Raw genomic sequence first — 12,830 nt, forward strand, 5'->3', positions numbered from 1 at the left:
GGACGTGAAAACGATCCTCTCGGCGACATACGCGATAAGACATAGCCGCGCGCGCCGAAGGTGTGCTCAATCGGCCGCGCGCCAGGATTTCATCAGAGGAGTGGCTCTTGTGCTGGAACTGCACCGGCTTGTGTGCAGGCAGACATCGGCGTCCTTGCGGCATGGTCCACGGCGCGCAACGGCGGCCTCTATCCGGCGGTCAGCAGCTGCCACGATCTTCATTGAAGAAGGCGCCGGGGCGCCGGCAGGTAGCGGCCGGGAAGCTTTCTTCACTACCAGCTGCCGCCGCGCTGCCCCATCGAGGACGCCGTCGGCTTCATGGCCGGAGCAGCCGGCCGGGCGGCCACACGTGAGGAGACTGGCGCGCGACACTCTCAGCGCCGATCGAGCACGACTTGCCTTCTTGGACATGTACGTAGCTGTTTGCAGTTGACGACGGCTGGCGTGGACTATGTGTAGATGTAAGTGCAGAATATGACCTTTTTTCCATAAGAAAAAATTCTTTTTTCGGCAACCAATAAAAACAGCTAGATTTCCGTCCATGAGCTTGAACTGGAACCGCTAGTTGACGTTCTCGATCGTGGCCGTGCAGCAGCTCCTCCTCGCCCACGTGGGCTTTGCTTCAAGTGCCCTGCATGTCAACGCATCCATGCTAGGGATGGCAATGGGTACCCATGACCCGCATACCCGTAGGGTAAAAACCCAATAGGAATACGGGTTTGGGACAAAATATTACCCATGGGTTTGTAAATGGGAAAATATCATACCCATCGGGTAGAGTGGGTACGGGTATGGGATCATAGAACCCGTACCCGCGTACCCATGTACCCATCTAAAATTAACAAGTAGGCAACTGCAATATTCTAAAGTACTTAATTTTTCCCTAATCATGCCTTCATGTTGTTAGGCTGAACCTCACGCTTCCCGGTCTCACAATCGTTGGTAGGTTAGTGAGGATTAGACCCCTATTTAGGATCGCTTCACCTCTTGTCATATTTTTTTTAAACAATTTGATGTGTTCTAAGCGCGGGTATTTTTACCCGCGGGTACCCATTTACCCTGTCGGGTAACGGGTATGGGAAAAACTTGTACCCGTTGACGGGTATGGGTACGGGTGACGGGTAAGAATAAAGATGATGGGTACGGGTATGGGATGGCTCTACCCGTACCCATACCCTACGGGTGCCATCCCTAATCCATGCTCACTCAAATACAAAACGCGCTCCATTACTGATAATGTAGCTCGCTCCAATTCTGATGAATATAGCTAGCTGGCCATGGAGGAAGGCGTTTTGGCACCTGGAGCCGGAGCATACGCGATCGCGCCTCCCGGTTTATTATTCTATATACATATATGCTTACGTACACAGTTGTTTCATAGAAAGAAAAAAAACGGACCTTTTGTCGTCTCGAGACGAAATTCGGTGTAAAAATGATTTTCATCATATGTTTCTTCAAGTCATACTTGTTCTACTCTTCAACTACCTATAGCTACTAGTAATCCTTTCTTTCCTGTGTAAAAAAGGGAAAATAAAAGGACCAGGAATTTGAGTACGTGCATGTACGATTCCCGCCCAGGTCAGAATCGATTAGATAGGACGGTGCATGTACGATTCTCACGTACAACGTCTCGATTTTCTCATAAACTACTAAAATACTAGCTCTGGTCAATGTGGGACCCATCCCATTTGTAGAAGCCGTATGTGTCTCCTTGATTTTATTTTACTTTTAATATGGTAAAGGCCTAGAAGGGCCTAGATGCAATATATATAAAATATTCTCAGTGGAGTTAAAAGTTACAAAAAGGACTCTTAAAAGGGAAAAAAATTACATTGCAATCCCCACAATATGTGCACTAAGGACCCTAAACTGAACACGGAAAAACACGAGCAGATCCCTCGTCTCCATGGTTGTTGGGACTCCATCGACGACCGCCATCTTCATCGCCGGAGACGCCAATACTTGGGAGGGATGCCGTCGTGAATCCATCAAGGGGCCTCTGCCTTACAGGTTGAATTGATGCCAACATCGGGATCTGGAGCGGCTGCCTAATCAGCCGGAGATCATGGTAGTAGATCATGTCTGTCATGTGGTAAACTCCAAACTGCAGCTCGAGGCTCACCCCCTCCGGATCCATATATCTCTTCATTGTTCTGCTCTTCCTGCACACCACCATGGCCAGCAAGAAGAGGCATCCCCCGTACCTTGACTCCTGACCGAGAGACAACCGCGCTTATTGAAGGAGCCCACCATGAGAATCTTTTTTTTCCTTCCACCTTGGAAGTTTATCGGAAAAGCTCATGGACAACCGTCCGGTGTCCGCCGGACCACCAAAATGGAGAAGCTCGATTTTTGAGCCTTATTTTCGGAGATCCCTGAGGCTGTCATCCTCACATGCAACATCCCTTGCCACCAAAGAAGTGTAGCGAAGAGGGTAATCCCCAAGACACACCAGATCCGACCGACGAGATCCGGTGATCTCTACTCGAAAATGCCATATAGGACACATAGTAACGAACCGGTGCGTAGCGTAGGGCTCCAGGAGGGAGGCGACATCTCAAACCCATCTAGGGTTCCGTCCTCTCACCGGTGAAGCCGTCGATCTGCTCCGCCTCTAGTGGCCTTAGGGTCTTGGAGGTGTGGTGGAGCATGGTAGCTCGCTGGCGGGAGGGTTCTTGTTCTTTTTAGGTTGTTTTTCAAAGTCTTCTACGGGATGATGGGGCGGCGGCTACATTCTGATGGCAGAATAAGGTCCTCTCCATCCTATCCTCGCCCCGATGGTGCTCCTTATGCCAGCGAAAGGGTGCATGGAGTCTTGTGTCCGGTGGATATCCTGGGATCCGGCCAGTCTTCGTGTCCGCGGGTGTGGTTATAGCTAGGTTTGGCTATTCTGATCTAAGGTTCTCATCATTGGGGCTGGTTGATGCTCTGCTGATTTGGTCCTTTGGCGTCTTAGCACGGCAACCTCCCGTCTTTCTACTACAACAAGCTCTACTTCGACAAGCTTTGCCCGGCTCCGGTGATGGAGGTGCGAGAACGGCGGTGTGACTTTGGCTCGCTCTATAGTGTTTGTAGCTAGTCTCCATTGGGTGGTCCAAAGACTTTTTTGTAATTTTTATTACTTTTGGTGTTCTTTATACTATTTATGATGATTAATAGATCGGGGCTCTCTGTTTTGAAATAAAAGTTCAAGGAGAGAGAGAGAGAGAGAGAGAGAGAGAGAGAGAGAGAGAGAGAGAGAGAGAGAGAGAGAGAGATAGGTGTGGAGTGGAAGAGATAAGCTTGTGAAACAGTGTCTTCTTGATGGAGTCGCTGGATCCAGCCATGCTGAACACCTAGGCTATTACGGAGCGTTGTCATTGTACGAGATCTAGCACAGGTTGCAGCGTTAATTCTGTAGTGCGATGTACTCCAGGTGTACATTGTGTACACTGATGTAAGCCTGTTTAGATATTTTAAAAGAGGTTAAATGCAAACCAAAATAAGTGAACATAGGCAAACTAGATAAAAACTAAAGTAAGTGGATGTACTAAAGAGGTAGATAACATCTTATGAAAGAGCGGGAGGGAGTAGATGTGGAGAGACTAACTAGAAAAGGGCCACGTCAAAATTCCAAGTTGTATATGGAGCGGGGTGGATGATTCCCCGTGAGATCGATCGTTTCCGTCAGCACGCGCGTACGTACGTAGACACCTACGTATATATACGTGAGAGCTAGGTAGATAAAAACTTGTCGCGAGGTGAGATGGAGTAGCGACTTAGATTTCCCGTCTGCAATAAATAAATATTATAATTATATGCAGCAGCCGGGCGCAAGAGGGCGAATGAGAAAGCAAAAAAAAAAAAAAAAAAAAGAGAGAGAGAGAGAGAGAGAGAGGTTACGAGTGTATATTCATGGCAAAACCCAGGAAAAAAGTATATATGTTGGGGATGTACGTGGCATACGTACATGCGCGCGCGCGCGTGCGTGAGCTTCAAATCCAGGAAAAGGCGTGCGCGTCGGTTGGTTAATTTGGCTACTAGCTGGAGCCAGGCTGGCAAACTCATTTACGTGACCGAGAGCGACATGTGGACCCCATCGTGATCGAGCGAGGTGCATCGAGGCTGGTCGGCGCAGATGGCTCCCATGCTGCATCGAGTCTGGACGCCCAACACAGGTGCCTTTCCGTACAGTGTGGCGAGGCATGCTCGCACAGGCAGTGGATGGATGGTTGGTTCCGCGCAGGTCCGTCCTCGTTGCCGCGGTTCGCAAGCGCCACCTACGGCGGCACCGGAGCAAACACACTATTTGACCCGCCGCACAGGAGCAAGCAAGGTCGTCTCCAAGCTGGCCTACACCGACCAGTTCACGTGCCTCGACAAGGCAGCCATGCTTACCCCTGAGGAGGACGCGCTCTGCGCCGACGGGAAGACGCCGACGGACCCGTGGCGGCTGTGCACTATGCAGCAGGTGGAGGAGGTGAAGTGCTTAGCGCGGATCATCCCAGTGTGGTCGTCGGGGATCGTCTACTTCGTGGTGGTCACCCAGCTAAGCACCTACGTCGTCCTCCAGGCGGCGCAGACCGACCGCCGTATCACCGCCAGCAGCAGCTTCCAGATCCCGCAGGGCTCCTTCGTCGTCTTCGTGATGCTCGCTCTAACTCTCTGGATCCCGGTGTACGACCGTCTACTCGTGCCGCTGCTCCGCCGGATCACCAAGCGCGAGGGTGGCATCACACTGCTCCAGCGGATCGGCATCGGAATGGTGCTCTCAGTGGTCACCATGCTGGTGGCGGCGGCGGTGGAGCGCCGCCGCCGTCGGATCGGTCCGGGATCGCCGATGATGTCGTGCTTCTGGCTGGTGCCGCAGCAGGTGCTGGCGGGCCTGTCGGAGGCGTTCGCCGCCATCGGGCAGACCGAGTTCTACTACCGGCAGTTCCCCGAGAACATGCGAAGCGTCGCTGGGGCGCTCTACTTCCTTGGCTGGGCACTGGCGAGCTACGCCAGCGGGCTCATGGTGACCATTCTGCACCGGACAACGGGATGGCTGGCGCAGGACCTGGACGAGGGCAGGGTGGACCTGTTCTACCTTGTCACCGGTGTCATCGCAGCGGTCAACCTCGTCTACTTCGTGGCGTGCGCACGGTGGTACAGGTTCAAGAAGTCAGATGATGACCACACCGGCTCCGGCGCCGGCGACGCCGGCCTCGACGAGAGCCCGAAGAAAGCGGCGAATGCAGCGCCGGTTTAGTCATTTAGTTTAGGGCCTGCCCGTCGAGGCTCAGAGATGGATATGCATGCATGCATAGTGGTATATACTTATCGGTTGTGGTGAATCCACCTATTGTTGTGGTCTATACAGATTCGAGATTATTATAAAAAGGTCAGCAGATCTGAGGAAATAATCAATACTCCACACGAAAGCAAAAGCGGAACAGATCGAGTAGTCAGCTAGCTCCCATTTTGACTATAAAATAATCATCACAAATGTATCAACAACAAATATAAATGAATCTATTATCAACATCATCAGACACACATAAAAATAATTTGAAATCCATGTTGCATAGCATATAAAATGGTTCACGATCGACATAGTTCAACAGAATCATATATGAAATGCAGATTTCAAAGCATAAAATAGTTCATCGAAATAGTTCACCACAAACTCGTAGTTCTTCGACCTAGTCCATGCATCATTGCTATTGTTGACCTCATGAGCTTGCACATGTTCCTCCATGGTGTCGGTGGGGACATAAGATTGCCGCCACTCATGCCACCTATGCTGCCGCTGCCCATGCAACCTCCAGTGATGTCAGCTGTGGTACCTTTAGTGCCGTCGGCCATGGCTCCTCCCATTTCTCCACTGAATCCGCCAGCCATGCCACCGCGCCATCTCACATGGCTTGGCCCATAGCACCCATAAAGGTACCCATGACACCTCCCATTGCTCCACCGAATCCACTCATTCCACCTCATCTTGAAAGTCATCTTCATAGTTTGTCTCATATTCTTGCAATGGATTGGTATACTCTTGTGATGCAAAATTCATGTGTTGCACAAACAACTCATCATCGAAACTGCATATATAGATGCAAAAAAAATCAAACAAACATAATTGCATTAAAAAGGTGCTAAAAATAATAGAAAAATGTATACTATACCTTTGCGACATATCATTGATGACGTACGATGAGTCTGGAGGAGGAAACACGTGATCCTCCTCTTCAGTCATGGACAGGAACGATGGAGGAGGTGGCACAAGGGGGCTTCCTATTGGGGAACACGTATAGAAAAAAACCTACACATAACCAAGATCATATGCAAGAGGGGAGGTAACAGATCATACTCTCGTAAATAAACCTAGTGGAATTAGTCGATGACGTGGTTGATGAAGTCATGAGTCGATCCCCCAACTAGTGTGCTCTAGTCACGAGAAGATGTATTATCCCACGAACACTCCTATAATAAAATATTACACGCGCAACACCTCCACATTATCTACATGTACGTGATCAGCAACACCATGTCGAAATGTGATCAAGCACACTGTTGAAGTGGGAATGTTCCGATGAAGATCCGGCAGTGCTTCCGCGAGCCCGATTAGATAATATCTAGGAGGGAGTAATCTCGGGCAGCACTCGGTGAAGAAGGGGAAGTAGACCACCGCGTCGGTCCTCCGTTCACGTCTGCTAGGGCGAGAGCAAGAGGTGGAGTGGTACGGTGGTGGTGGCTGGCGGCAACGCGCTAGGGCGGCGGTGGAAGGGGCAGCGCGATGACTATGGTTCGGGAGAGGGGATGGTCAGCTTGGCCTTAGCGGGCCCCTCTCATCCCCTTTATTTAGGAGGTCCGACGGCTCTGCCCCCCTCCCCGAACCAACTTAGTGGGGTTGAGACGGTGTCCGGATGGACTCCTCCCCCTAAACCGACGTAGGGTGGACATTGGAGTCCAAACCGAGTCAACTGGGGAGAGTCCAAGCCTTGAACTCTTCCCTCCCCCTGGGTGCATTTTTTGAAGAATGTTTACCTTGCGTTTTTTGAATGAGTAGTGATAGAGTCCAAGCAATTTTTAGATGAATATTGAAGTTTTTGGAGGACTATAGCTATTGTTTGTGTTGCTACATTTTCGGAGTTGTTAGTTCTATCTTTTGTGAAACAGAAACTATGAAAAGCTCCAGATTACCTTGAATCATGTGTTTTCGAGATGTCATGGGGTATCTAACTTATTCCTTTACGTTTCTGTTTTGTTGCATGCATCATCTTATTTCGTCCAAACCCGTACCCCACCAATAACTTCCTTTAGTTGTCACTTACAAAAGATGAAAAGAGCTCAGCTCAGTAGCATTTTTTTGCAACCGATTCACAACACCGAGTAAAATCAACAAAAGATTAAAACTGAATAGAAGGATATATTACAACATTGTGGGATACCAGAGGCGGGTTTGCCACCAGAGGTGGGATACTGGTGACATACCGATGTCTGCTAGCAAAGGGGGTACGGTACACCGCCAATAAGCTATTATGTACTAGTGGAAGCCGCATGTCCCCGTGGATTTTTCGACACAATTTTTTTCCCAAGTGTAATTTACTTTGTTTGCCGAGTGTTAGTTTTGGCCTTGTGTACTTTTGAGATTTCACCGAGTGCTTTCCTTTGCCATGTATGTTACCTATATTCCTCACTATTAGACGACTTCAAATAGGAGATTCAGTTATAATCTCTGGAAGCAAGTGTGAAGGAAGCCTTTTACTGTCACCTTAACTAAAAGTTGGTGAAGACCGTGTATATGCCTCTTTTTTTGAGAAACACATTACAAACATAGACACTCACATACACACGCATACACTCATCCCTAGGAACGAACACACGCACACCCTACTCCTATGAGCACCTCCGGAAGACTGAGCCGGCGGATTGGATCCTAAAATTGACGAAGTCACCACAGGCGCCTCATTGTCGACGGGAACGTCGCCTCCCACTGAATGAATATTCCTCCTTTATAAGACACACAGATATCAAACCTGGGGTTTGAACTCTGGTGGACTGGGGTACAACCACCCTCCTAACTACCCAACCCCAGGTTGATTCTCGTATATGCCTCTTGTCTATGTAAGACACAACATAGTGCAGCAGCGGACATCTAGAAAAGAAGGGGGCCTTAGAAAATATGCTGAAAGCAACAAAGTGGTGGAAATTTCTTTTTTTGAATTCTGATTTATGGGATTTTGCCAATTGCATTTTCTTTGCTGAGTACCTTGGTAAATTTTTCCATGTGGGGATTTTTTTGTCGAGTGTCACACTCCGTAAAGACTTTGCCAAGTTCCGGTCTTGTTACATTTCCACCAAAAAATAAATGATGGTAAGTGCGATTATATGTTGTGTGTACATCACCCCCAATTAGTACAGTTTGGACTCAGGCGGCATTGTCTTATTCTATTGCACAAATATTGTACAGTACATATTATCTTGAGAGCATAGAAAAAAATGTTGTTGGTCCTTTTTGTTGTTGTTGTTACTGGCTGACAAACAAAGTGGGCCTGCAAAGCCTCATGGACCTTACAGCCCAACACAGTCCATTTAGGTAATACATATTTTAACTGTTCATGGTATGGGTATCTATTGCAAAACACTTCCGGGAAGACGGAATCGAGCACATGAGGTGTTGCACCCCTCACATAGACTGTGTTTCCTGATTTTCTAATACCCGCACACTTTTCCTTTTTTGTGATATGTTGTTTTTATGTTAAGCGCACACATAATATTCTAAAGATATTTCATTTTGAAGTTCAGAATCTCGAAATAAATACACGAATAACATTCTGTGACCATGCATCGGTGGAAAAATCCCACCAAAACTTACTATTGGGATACTTGTCAAGTATGCCCACCACATGCCGCAATTAGAGAGAAATCAAACAAATATTTGCAAACTTCGGTTTTTTTATAGTGATTATTGTTAGAATCTAGCTATGTAGATAGCCATCTTCTTAGATAAGCTAGCATGTTGATGTGTTCATTCCATGGACAACAAACCATACTCTTATCGTATTACATATAGAGAAAATATTAGGCTAGTTGCAGATCTGATATTATCATGCAATAATGCCAAATTAAAACATGCATATATATATGTAGCTATATTGGTGGTGATAATTAAGCACAAATATGCTTCTCAACACTAGCAAATGTAGCTTTGGATCATTTTTCCGCAAGCTTATGGAAGGTCATGGCCACGCCATCCACTGGCTTCGGGTGGGGAAGGTAACTAATCTCTGCATCAGGATTTAGCAACTCCCATCTGAAATAATGGAGGGCAAACTCTCAACCACATAACATAATATCAACAAATACAATTTATGTCATATGCATATTGAATGCAATTGGGTATCTAAATTAGTGTTGGCTAGCCCGTACTTACTCATAGCCGATGGAGAGGTGATGAAGCATGATGGTGAGTTGCAGCCTCGCGAGCATGTTGCCTGCACAAACCCTATAGCCTCCTCCGAACACCTGGTACGTGCCTGGCTTGGCCGGCTCCTGCATCATTCAGGCGTCAATTAACAATTCCGTATGGTTGTCATCATTAGCTGATTCATTCATGATGAACATGTAAGATTACACGCACATATTTTGGGAAACAATACTTATTCTACTTACGTCCCATCTGTCAGGGTTGAAGGTGAGGGGATCTTGGAAGTTGTTGGGGTCGGTGTGCAACGACCTCACCCACACCAGAACTGGCCATCCCTTTGGTATGGTGTACCCGTTGTACTCCACGTCCCTCTTCGCGACACGATGCGCCATCGGCGCGATGTTGGCCATCCGGATTGTCTCCTCTACCACTTTCGCTGTGTACTTCATCTTCGGGATGTCGTCATGTGTGATGAAAGACAAGCCACCTTTGCTTTCGCTCATCGCCAAATTCTCCTCCTGCAAATCACGAGAGATTAGTTAGATATGATCCCTTTCTATTACCATATGCTTATCTGATTGGAGTTATATTGCTGGCTTACACGTAGCTTGGCGAGAGTGTCGGGGGATTTTGCTAGGTGGTAGGTGGCCCATGTGATGGCGCTGGCGGTGGACTCGTAGCCGGCGACGACGAGAGAAACAATATTGTCCACCACCTCGTCATCGCTTAGCTTCTTCCCCTGCTCGTCCTCCATCCGCATGAACCCACCCATCACATCGTCATCCTCGGCCTTGGTTACCATGGTTTTCTTCCTCCTAGCATGCAGTTCCTCACGGAACACCGCGTTGAGCTTCCGACGGCACTTGCGAGCGTGATAGAACGCTGTGCCTGGAAAATCCAAGGGAAATGACCTAAGGCCAGCAACCAAGTTTCCGAACCACTCGTCGATCTTCTCCGTTAGGGGTGATGGTTCCATGCTTATGAACATCATGCAGATGTTCGCGAACGTCACCTGCATGCATACGTGAACAATTGTTTCTCTAGATAAATCGGGATAAAATATATTTGACTACCTATAAATGGTAACTTGTTCTTACTTTCTTGATCTCGGTGGCGGCGACGATGGTGCCTTTGTCGGACCAGAAGGCAAGTGCAGCCACAACCCGCGGCTGCACAACCGCGGCGATGGTCCGGAGCGACCTGGGGCTATTGATGGTGGCGAGGATGAACCCACGGAGCCTGGTGTGGGTGGCGCCTTCGACGTTGACAACGGAGGTGTGGCCGACGAGCTCCGGCTCGGGCCAATGAACTCCGAAGTTCTCGGGGGACTGAAGCACGAATTTGTTGGCCGCCGGCGTGCAGGCGATGATGGTGGGGGAGCCGAACAGGTGCGTCCGGTACATCCCCGCCGCCTTCCCGTACGCGTTCTTCTTGGCGCCGATGAACTCGTCGGGGCGGCGCGCGTGCTTGAAATACCAGAGCAGTGAGAGCGTCTCGCCGAGGAAAGGCACGCCCATGTGCCCCGGCGGCAGGCTCTTCTTGCCGTGCTTGAGGAAGAAGGCGGCGCGGTACCACGCGTCGGCGGCGTGCCAGAAGGCGAGGAAGAGGAGCGGGACAGCGCCCAGCAACCATGCCCACGAGATCGCCATTGTTGCAAACATATCGCTAGCTGATCAACTGATGCTATATTCTACGTGCTCCAGTGATTTCTCGAGAAGTCGTGATCCTGCCTTGGAATTTGGAGACAATGGATCGACTATATATACAGCTAGTGTGGATGCCGGGTGGCTGATTCTTTCGTCGCTCCACGCAGGTGGGAACAAAACCCTAATTGCCTAATTAAATCTCGCCTATTGTGTTTGGCGCATATGTGATTACGTGCGTATTGATGCATACATAAGTGCTCCCTTTGTGTTACTCAGAACTAAGTTCCAAAGTCTCCAGTGACCACATGCTTACAGCAAGTTTAATAGTAGAGCTAACGAGCTCGCTATAAGTTAAGCGTCATATCATATATAGTCAACCTAGAGTCAACATGTACAATAGTGAGCTATAAAATTGTACTACCTTCGATTCAAGAAATAAGGCGTCCTCGTTTTACGTGCTTTTTGTTTGACCAAGAATTACTTCAAATATATAAAGATTGTTTGTATGAAATTAGCAACATTAGAAAGTGCTTTTAAATACGAATCCAATGATACTAATTACATATAATATAATCAAGATTGTGTTGCTCAATTTTTATGGTCAAAGTTCGTCTTAAAATACACGTGCGCCTTTATTCTTGGGACGGAGGTAGTACTATTTTAACAATGCCACTACAGGAATGGGGCTATATGCCGAGGGCCGGGAACCCTCGGTGTAGTATGCTTTGGCCGTCGGCGTAGGCTACGCCGAGGGCCGCCCTCGGCATAGCTCCTCGGCGTGTAAGTCCCTCGGCAAAGCCACTATCGCCGTCGGCGAAGCCCGGCCCTCGGCGTAGCACGCTACGCCGACGGCAAAACCCTCGGCATAGACTTTTAAAAAATTCAAATTTCCCGTTTCCAAAAAAATTCAAAAAAAAATCGAAAAAAAAATATTTTTTCCTATATGCCGACGGCAAAACCCTCGGCATAGACTTTTAAAAATTTAAAAATTTTAATTTCTTTTACACAATTTTTTTTCTTTTTTCTTTTTCTTTTTTTTACTTGTTTATCTTTCACCCAATACACTTTTAACTCTAACTTCACTTAATCTTATGTCAAATTACAATGATGGTTAAATTTCCCAGTCGGTCACCCATCCTCACACTACTCCAGCCTCAGCACGCTTAACTTCTTGGTTCCATTCGGATGAGCTTCCATTATAGAATTGACACGTCTTGCTGATAATAGTAGCATATCAACCCTATTAACCATTGAACCGTGATGCACACTTCTTTATTTTTGAATCCCAAACAATTACTTAAGTAGACAACAATGAATATATATAAGTAATAATAATATTGAATTCAAATAAAAATAAAATGATTTTATTTTTTGGTCTTTTTTCTATTTAATATTGAATACTTAATATCTTTAAATCAGAAAATCAAAATTCCACAAATAATATGTCTAAATCGATCAGAAAAATGAGAGGAATCTAAATATAACATCCATATCATCATTTGAACCTAAAAATTAGAGGAATCCAAATATGACGCCCAATTTGCCATGTGGCCAAAACAGCCCCCTCGCGAGATGCGAAATGGCCGTATCGGGCGGGCTGGTGCACCGTTCGCCAACACGCTAAACGAACAAAAATTAGCACATAAAGTGATGTGTTATAGATCTAAAAAAAATTGCGGAGTTTATTAAGCGACGGAAAGTGTACCCCTAGTTCAAATCCGGTCAGTTTCCAGCGGTTCGGCGGGACACCGCAGGAAGCCGCATGGATTCCCACATAGCTAGCGCGCACATATGGC

The 12,830-nt window shown here is 47.5% G+C and overlaps 2 protein-coding genes across 2 annotated transcripts; one reads left to right on the forward strand and one right to left on the reverse strand.

Annotated features, from left to right (window-relative positions):
• The first annotated feature begins 4,274 nt into the window (after window positions 1-4,274).
• LOC127303249 (protein NRT1/ PTR FAMILY 2.11-like) lies at window positions 4,275-5,384 on the forward strand. Its single transcript, XM_071819739.1, has one exon. The coding sequence runs from the start codon at window positions 4,370-4,372 to the stop codon at window positions 5,228-5,230; it is 861 nt and encodes a 286-aa protein (XP_071675840.1). The 5' UTR covers window positions 4,275-4,369; the 3' UTR covers window positions 5,231-5,384.
• Window positions 5,385-9,065: 3,681 nt separating this feature from the next.
• Window positions 9,066-11,052, reverse strand: LOC139831212 (ent-kaurenoic acid oxidase-like). The gene is made up of 5 exons (XM_071820555.1): window positions 10,486-11,052; window positions 9,990-10,400; window positions 9,634-9,906; window positions 9,395-9,513; window positions 9,066-9,274 (listed from the first exon to the last, which is right to left on the reverse strand). Exons 1-5 carry the CDS (start codon window positions 11,047-11,049, stop codon window positions 9,175-9,177), a joined length of 1,467 nt encoding a protein of 488 aa, XP_071676656.1. The 5' UTR covers window positions 11,050-11,052; the 3' UTR covers window positions 9,066-9,174.
• Window positions 11,053-12,830: the final 1,778 nt, after the last annotated feature.

This window comes from Lolium perenne, chromosome 5, assembly GCF_019359855.2.
Source record: "Lolium perenne isolate Kyuss_39 chromosome 5, Kyuss_2.0, whole genome shotgun sequence".
NCBI lineage: Eukaryota > Viridiplantae > Streptophyta > Magnoliopsida > Poales > Poaceae > Lolium > Lolium perenne.

What these genes read in the sequence shown, in the direction of transcription:
- LOC139831212 (XM_071820555.1), bottom strand. Translation starts at nt 11,049, where the DNA reads ATGTTTGCAACAATGGCGATCTCGTGGGCATGGTTGCTGGGCGCTGTC. An exon ending in CCGCCACCGAGATCAAGAAA is followed by an intron (nt 10,401 to 10,485) that starts GTAAGAACAAGT and finishes GTATGCATGCAG; the next exon opens with GTGACGTTCGCGAACATCTG. An exon ending in ACACTCTCGCCAAGCTACGT is followed by an intron (nt 9,907 to 9,989) that starts GTAAGCCAGCAA and finishes CGTGATTTGCAG; the next exon opens with GAGGAGAATTTGGCGATGAG.
- LOC127303249 (XM_071819739.1), top strand. Translation starts at nt 4,370, where the DNA reads ATGCTTACCCCTGAGGAGGACGCGCTCTGCGCCGACGGGAAGACGCCG.